The sequence below is a fragment of the Cynara cardunculus genome (genome assembly GCF_001531365.2).
Source record: "Cynara cardunculus var. scolymus isolate 2C chromosome LG 6, CcrdV1, whole genome shotgun sequence".
Classification (NCBI taxonomy): Eukaryota; Viridiplantae; Streptophyta; class Magnoliopsida; order Asterales; family Asteraceae; genus Cynara; species Cynara cardunculus.
The window spans coordinates 934,463-943,511 of NC_037533.1; the positions used below are offsets into that span (position 1 = coordinate 934,463).

A 9,049-nucleotide genomic window follows, 5' to 3' on the forward strand; every position below is an offset into this window, starting at 1 on the left:
TATTCTGTTAGAACTTAATGATTATCCTAATTGTATTTTATATTTTTTATATTTAAAATAAAATATTTATCATATATTTGATTATGTTTATCTGCAATTAGTTACATGAATTCGGATATGAAGCTTTAATAAGTTACTAGAAGGATACTCGTGAAATGCAGCGAGATACATCTTGATTTTAATATTTTATTCTTTATCTCAGTCGATGTTATAGCATGGTCTTATGTGATTTTGAAAAAACGATAATGTTTTTATTTTTGAATAAAATACAAATTTGAAGATATCATAAAAATTTGACAAATATATAGAACTCGATAATTATCCTAATTATATTTTAGATTTTTTAGATTTTAAAATGAGATGTTTATCCTTTATTTGATTATGTTTATTCGCAGTTAGTCACACGAATTCAAACATTGAGCTTTAATAAGTTGTATTTATGCATAATTTACTTGTAATCTTGAATTTTAAGTAACACGCATCAATAAACAGTACTTCATGCATAAAAAATAATTTTTAAGAGTTTTTGTCAAATAATTTATAATATAGTATAGATACTTACGCACAATCTACTTGTAATCTTGAATTTTAAGTAATATACATCAATAAACAGTACTTAATGCATAAAAAATTGTTTTTAAGAGTTTTTGTCAAATGTTTTATAATATAGTATAGATAAACTCAAATATTTATACCACCATATTTATTATTTATTGAAAATAAAAATGAAGGAAAATGTGAGTTGTAGAAACAACCAAAATGGAAGAAGATATGTTCCTTTGTTTCATTCCAAATCCGTGAAGATATTAAAACAAGTTTCTTCTATTCATATAAAACATTCAATTTTGTTCAGAAACATGGAACATTTCTTACACTTGCATTTATTCACATTCTTCCATTTTTGTCCTTTTACTATTCAGATGACAATAACATATCTGATTATGGGAACTTTTTACTCAGTAAGTGCTTACCTTATGGAGTCAGTTTGGCAATAACAAAGAATCTTACTCAGTAAGAAATATAGCCAAGAGTCTTACCCGGTGAGCGCTTGTCAGGTAAAAGGCGCTTACCAACAATCTATTTTGATGGCTGATAATGTTATCCGACAAGGTAGATGCAGGTGGTGTTTTTGCTGGTAAGTGTTTGGTAAACGATCCCTATATTAGCAAACATTTGCCTCATATTATTAAAAATCGAATTTACAGTTTACTATTCATTTGTACAATTTTTAAATACATCACGTTTAAACTCAATAGAACTAATTGATGAATGCAATCAAATACACGACAAGTGTTATACCTTATTAATAGAACAGAATACTCTATAAATTTTGGGTTTTCTATTTTCAATGAGGAATTACATGAATTTTCACTTTGCAATAAATTTTACATTCTACTGCAATGCATTGGTACGTGCAACTAGTTTGTTAAAAGCACAAAGAAATCACACTTGTTTTTCTTGAAACTTGTCAAACCGGTAAAAAATAGGCAGAATGTCGTCTTCTTTGCTCACTGTTACAGATTAGAGTTGAATTGTTATAAGAAAACTGATTACCAAAATGGAAGATTTTAGTACCTCAAAATGTATCGAATGCAACAATTTAGCTTACCTGGGTAAGAGTCGTCATCTTCACTTACCGGGTAAGACTCTCCATCATTCTCATCGCTTTTACCCGGTAAGATTTTTGACCCTTGTCATGTTCATCCTATGAAGAAATTTATCTGGTAACCACTTATTAAGTAAGTGTTTAGTAAACTGCCCGTAACAAACCATAATGCACAAGCAATTATTCCTTGGCAAATGCAATATTTAATTTGAGTAATCAACATATTTTTAAAATAAGTAAAGTGAATGGTTAAAAATAGTTTTGCTTATTTGAAACAACTTATGTTTTTCTACATTAGCATTTATCAACTTATTATAAGTCAGAAGAGTGTAACTTCTTCAAAAACTTCTTATTACCTGTTTGATACCGATATAAGTTGTTTATCTAAACACTTAAAAGTGCTTATTATCGGTATCACAACGAAACAAGTCAATAAGTTGTTTCCATAAGCAATCCCAAACACCCTTTTATTCAAAACACAAAATTGTATTAAAAAAATAATTAACAATTAAATTTATTTAAAAAAAATAAAATATTATAAAAAATAAAAGACAAAAAATCACCCATTAAGGGCCCATAAAATCAAAGGTGTCAACATGTATACATACACATATGTAGAATATTTTTCCCTAATAAATTCATTTTCTATTATATTTCAAAAATAAAAGCCCATGACTCTTGCTTGTTTATAGGCACATCTCAAACACCCATCCTACCAAAAATTAAAAATAAATAAATAATAATAAAAATAAAAATAAATTCATACATTTTATTTCCATCAAAATTTATAAATAAATAAATAAAAAACAATCTAAAGCACCAATTGAGATGGTGTTCTATTATTGAGCCTTCTCCTTTTACTAGTAGTTGAATCATCACTCTTGTTGTAACTTAAGCTTGCAGCTTCAAGAACACCAATGGGACTTTGTGGCAAGGTACCACTCTTTATGCTCTTGGTACAACCACCATTCAACACATTCACCATTTCCACACATTTAAGAACCCTCTCCTGCAAAAACCCATGTCAAGAAACATCAAATTTCAATACTACCACTTAAAAATCATCAATCTTGAACAATGTACACTCTTTCATTCATAAAGTACAAGTCATTAAAGCATGATTTGCTCATTATAAAGATGTGAATAAAATAACAATTATTGTTGCAAGATTGCTAATTATATAGCTTTAGAGACGAAATCTGCAAAACCCCGTGTCGAAAAAGATATAATTTAATCAATACTATTTGAAATCATCAATCTTTTCTAAGGGGTTGTTTGTTTACTAGTTCCATTAAGAGGCAATCTCTAAATCGTTAAGAGGTAAATCTTGTTTGGCAAAAAAAAAAGTGTCTGTCTCGTAATGATTCTAAAACCCTCTGAATGATTTTGTATCATGAATCTCCCTTAACCATTAAGACCCCTAATTTCATCGTACACAATTACCAAACAATTATATTTCATATTGCACTATATCATGAGAGCCTCTTAATCATTCTGACCACTTAATCGTTCTGCAATTGCCAAATAGCCTCTAAGGCTAGACCATTTAAAAAGCACCGAATTTGAAGCAAATGACAAGTCTATATGCATAAGGTACAAGTTATTAAGCAATAACTCTCGATAAACATCTACGAAAACCCAATTATGGAAGAGAGAATCTAAGCTAAAAGAATACAAGTGATTATATCATAATTATGAATTACAAGTCTCCATAAAAAATGGCATCTTTTAGATCATCATGATAACTACTAAACATGTAAAATATAGAAAGCATCTAGAAACTACTATATGATCATTACCTTTTGTACATGTTTAAGGAGGGCAGAGATTTGAGGTTGTCCAACAACAGAAATTGCCACTCCTGCTGCAATCTCAGAAGGTCTGAACTCCAAGAAGTCAATCCCTGCATTGGTGAAATTACCCTTTTAGCCCTCTTCCACATACAACTCAATCTTATAGACCACACATAAGTAGAAAGAAGGGGGTATTAGACCAAATGTAGCTATTAATTACCATTAATTAAGCATAATATGAGTTGGGTTGATCTCAAAATTAAGGATCTTGAAATGGGTTGATCACAATCAAGTTTCCCAATGAAAGCATCTATAAAAGAAAATGGGGTCACTGTTTGCATCCTCCATTTTAATGTGGTCAACACAAGAAGCTCCATTTTTTGAATGGTTTTTGCTTCAAATACAAATCTTGCTTCACAAACCTGCAAATTCATTCATATTCTGACCATCAAAACCAAATTTACTTTAAAACCCCACACACAAAAATTATATAAAAAAAAACAAGCTTTTGGACCTGTAAATCAAGAATGAGGGGTACTTCAGTCTCTTCCATTTTGGATGCAAGTGATAAACAAGCTACAGCTAGCAATTGCATCATCCAAGCTTTGTCTTTCTGTTCATCAAAAAACACATAAAGATTAAAGATCGCGAATATAACCCACAGATTGAATGCATACCGAAATGTGATTTGAAATATATTGAGCATTAATCGAACCATCCTACTTAACGTTTTCGTATATACCGGTTATCATCCACAACAAAATAGGCAAAAGGAACACTTCTAGTTTACAATTATAGATGTTTTCTGAGTAATCATGACTAAAAGCATGACTCAATTCTCACATAATGAAGTTTCTTTTGGTAATCTTTGCAAGAAACATACTTCAAAGAGTTAATAACTCATGTTAGTTCATAAACTTTGATAAAAACAATAACAACTTACAGGGAATTCATAGACAGCAAGAAATCTGTCCAAGTAGTTTATGGATAAATATGCACACAAGGGTCCAAAATTGAAATGAGCATGAACCTGGTCAAAGACAAAATCAACCACAAAAAAGTGTTAGCATCTTCAAGATTTCCCAAATTTATGATTGAAAAAATAAAACTTTCTGTGTATTCTCAGAAATGTTTTAGCCCCAGATCAAAAAAATCCCTAATTCCCTACAAAAATCATCAGAAAACTTATTGAAAAAAAGACGATGAAGATGAACAAACCTTTCTAATCCAATCAACTGCTTGTTCTCTTGCAACAAAATCCAAGTTCCCTTTTCTTAATTTCTTCAAATAATCAAAACCCACAAACTGTTCACATTCTTTTTCAATCAACAAAGCCAAACAGTCATCACTTTGCAAAGGGAAATCAAGAACAGGGTGCTCTGTTTCAAGATTCTTAATAAAGAGCTCGTTTTTATTAATGTTTCGATGATTCCGATAACCCCATACTCCATCTTCGACATTATAGCGATCATCGTCATCATCATAACATATACTACCATTATCTTCTGAACACAATAAACTTGATAGCAGGCAATCAGCCATTAACAAAACCTCAAGAACACAAGAACTTTGAGCAGGGCAATCCCCAATATATATGATTTCAATGATTTAACAACAGAAATGGAACAATAAATAGAGATTAAAACTGGGGTTTTTTGTTCGTGTGAGAACTATCGATCTGATTGAAGATATAGAGATAAAGATTAGATGAAGCAGACTCTCTTTGCGATGTATTTTAGCAGAGCATGAGTAAAATAAAGGGCAAAGAATGCGGCGTATGTAAAGGAGAAGGAAATGGAGAAATGGGTTATGCGAAGGGGTTTAGTTTTAGGGCATAGTGAGAGTGAGAAGGAAGAGAAATGGAGGCGATTGTGAGTAATATATGCGACCCCTTTGTCCCAAAAACAAGAATTGCATTTTATTTTTTTAAATCTAGAAAAAATAGAGTTGGATGCAAGATTTTAATCAAAATCAAGTTTGACCGGGTGTTTGGTTGGCTAAAAATAAAATATAATATATCAAATGAATTAGAATCTGATTGTTTGATTTGCATCATATAACTTTGAAATTAACAAATTAACGATAAATGATCAAAAAACCTTTTTATGATATTTTCACACATTATTTATTGAATTTATAACTACTATATAATCATAAAATTGATAATATTTATTAATTGGTTGGGGGTGACAGTGGTGATGACTATAGTGGTGGTGGAGGTGGCGGCATTGGTGCGGTGATGGTGGTGGTGGCATCGGGAGGCGATGGTAATGGGGCAACGGTGGTGGTAACGATGGTAGTAGTGGTTGTGGACTTGCAGGTGGTGGTAGTAGTGATCACAGTAGTAGGCATGGGAATGGGATGGGGACCTCAATTCATGTCCTCGTCCTTATCCTTGCCGGGGAATATAATTACATCTCCATCTTCAACGGGAAACGATGATTTTTTTTCCGTTTATGTAAGTTATTTTAATTTAAATATGTGAAAGATTATACATGTTTAAATCTCAAACATTTTCAATAAACATAAAACCAAAATTAATTTAAATTAATACAAAAAAAACCGCAACATCATATAAGAATTGAAACTGAATAATAGTAAATGATAGTTTTATCTTTTAATGAGATTGTGATATGAGTAAAATCCCTAACGTTTCTCCATTGTAACATATCTCGTCCGTAAACTTCATTTAGTTACTTTTCGTCCCCTCGTGTTTGTCCTTTTTCTATGGATTTTGTTCTTCCATCCAAGGGACGTTTAACTTTTTTTTGTTAAATCCAATTAAATGGGAGATATTTTTGTCAAGGTTGAGTTTCGGTGAGAACGAGTGTTAAGGTGAGAAGTGTAAAAAGAGATTTTCATCCTTGGATGCACATTAGAATGAGATGCATCGAATCATTCCTTATATCAAGCGTGATTCATAGGTGAGTTCGAGATAAAAGGTGATCAAGTGTCCAGATCTTTTCTTACGCTTCTTACCTTAACTCTCCTTCTCACACGATCATTCGTCTTTTGGTCATTACCTATTTTATCAAAAAGCCCCAAAAAGTAAACATATTTTATATTATATGTTATATATTATATCATACATACACATCCATAGGGGGATTTTACGAGAGAATCAAACATTTGGTAAGATCCAGAAGATCCATCTCAAGCAAAAAATAATTTATATTCAGGGTTAATATAACTATGGATATTTTGGCAAGTAAATTTCTCGTTATAGAGACATTGTGGATATTTTTCAATCTATCTCCATTTTATTGGAAGCTAGTGAAATCATACATTGTTCACAAAATGAAACATTGTTCTTTACTCTCTATGGATATATTAAGTTCACAAGTGAAATCGGACATTATTCACCTTGTGATGCTTGGTTAACTCCAACTTGCCATTTTGTGTAAACCAGCCTTGCGAACACCTTGTGTAAAACGAAAACCAACATGAAATAGAACATGTTGGACCCACTTGTTGTTATTATTGTTGTCCTAATCACTTCCACATTCCATCTCTATTGAACCACCAAAACAGGGGATGATGTTAATCAATCTCGTGTTGCTATCACTAGCCCTTGATTCTCTGCCTTGGTCGTGAAACTTTCGTTATTATGACCAAGCCAAACGACCCTCGTTTTGTGCATTTGAAGGATCTTTTAGCAGTTGTTTTGTCTGTAATGTTGTATCAAGCGTCAGTTGTGAACCCCTTATCTTGATCTCTCTAAACCATCTATGTTGTGTGTATCTCCAGACAAAGGGATGAGAGAGAGAGAGAGAGAGAGAAAGAGAAAGAGAGAGAGAGGGGAAGGAATTTGTGGTTGTTCTGGTATGATTTTTGACAAACATGGAAGTTATGACATTCCCTGATTTGTTTAGTTGTCATTAGTTATCATATAATTATCAATTTACCCCTCTATTATTATATAAAGAATAAATTAATCTATTGTGGCTACTATTGGATCTCTAAGATTTCAGAAAAAATAGGGTTTTCAAATGATCATGTCCATACATATATACATACATACATGCATACATACATACATATATACATACATACATACATACATACATACATACATACATACATACATACATACATACATACATACATACATACATACATACATACATACATACAGGGGAACCTTCTTTTAAGAATTCTCTAAATCATGAGATCTAAGAGAACTAGTACGTTGTGTGCAATTTCATATGATTGTTTTTTTCATCCATAGCTAGAATTTAATGTAGTGATTAACATTATTTGTTTCACAAAGTGTTTGTTTCACATGTACTCGGTTCACATTATGAACTATTTTGGCGTGTTCGTGAAACAAAAAGTACACATAAAAAAGTTTCACCTTGTGAACCGAATACATATGAAACAAATGTATGTTAATCAATACATTAAATACTATATTTAAATTGAAAAAAAAATCATGTGAAACAAAACCTTAAGGTAGAAGTTCTTACGGATTTTCATAAAGTTTGGAATTATCAAATGATTAAATCTCTACATACACATACATGTTTGCAAAAAAAAAAACTTGGACTTTGCACTGACTTAGTTTTTCGAAGATTTTTCCCAGGTAATTACCGACATATTTGTGGCGGATCACCGGCGAATTGATCATCACTGTGATTGAAAATCCGCCGGTAGTCACCATCACCTGCCACACTTTCTCCTGTGATAAGATCATCGGTGATGACTTTTTCCGACAGATTACCAACGAATTTTCGTCGATGAAGCCTCTTGGTTTTGTAATGGTAGGACGGACAAAACCCAAGTGTTTTTGTCCAACATGAGTGACAAGTCTAGAGTCAACGAATTCTTAAAACCAATTACATTAAAACCTAAAATTAGGCGACACAAAATTTAATTTACTCTTTAATTTTCGCTCCATGTAGTTTGTTGATTATTATAAATTTGGTCTCTAAACTTTATTTATTACAGAAAAAGCCTTTTAGTTTGCATTTTGTTTCAAAATTATCTCTCAGTCCAACATCAATTGATCTTCTCTGTTAAGTTCGAAGAAAGTCTGTCTTTTTTTTTTCCTTTTTCCTTTGTTTTAACATTTTTCTAATTTTTTTAATCTGTTCTTGAATCTCTTTTACACATTAATCATCAAAAACAGTTACCAACAAACTTATATAATTTCAATCAACAGCCATTGTAAAAGATCATCATCACCTGCAAAAACATATGAACATAAATAACAATTTTTGTACAATTTCATTCCAAAATTTTCTGATACGAAACCTAAATAAAAAATGTAAATCAAACCCTAAATAAAAAACATAAATCAACTTTAAATCCATGGATTTAACTTTGGATAAGTGCAACACAAAGAGGTAGAGAGAGATAGAGATAGTATGTTGGGCCAACGATTGAACTTGATTTATGAAGTTCATCGGTGTATCAGAGTTCTTATAGTGACGTCAACCAACGCTTAATAACTTCTCATATGCAACCTTCACTACCACCAAGTTTTTGATGAGGCTGAAGTAGAGAGAGGGAAAGATAAGAGATGGTATCCATTATGTGTGGAGATGGAAAAGGGGAATTCATCGTAGATGGAGTTGGGGCGCCGAAGTTGTTGGCCAGGGGGTTTTACTGAGAGATGAGGTTTTAGTATATTTTGGAGGCACTGGAGTGG

General features: G+C 31.7%; 1 protein-coding gene across 1 annotated transcript; it reads right to left on the reverse strand.

The window, feature by feature from the left end:
• Positions 1-2,391: 2,391 nt before the first annotated feature.
• Positions 2,392-5,208, reverse strand: LOC112514528 (cyclin-D4-1-like). The gene is made up of 6 exons (XM_025121048.1): positions 4,618-5,208; positions 4,343-4,429; positions 3,914-4,012; positions 3,620-3,821; positions 3,406-3,509; positions 2,392-2,615 (listed from the first exon to the last, which is right to left on the reverse strand). Exons 1-6 carry the CDS (start codon positions 4,939-4,941, stop codon positions 2,418-2,420), a joined length of 1,014 nt encoding a protein of 337 aa, XP_024976816.1. The 5' UTR covers positions 4,942-5,208; the 3' UTR covers positions 2,392-2,417.
• Between the last annotated feature and the right edge of the window lie 3,841 nt (positions 5,209-9,049).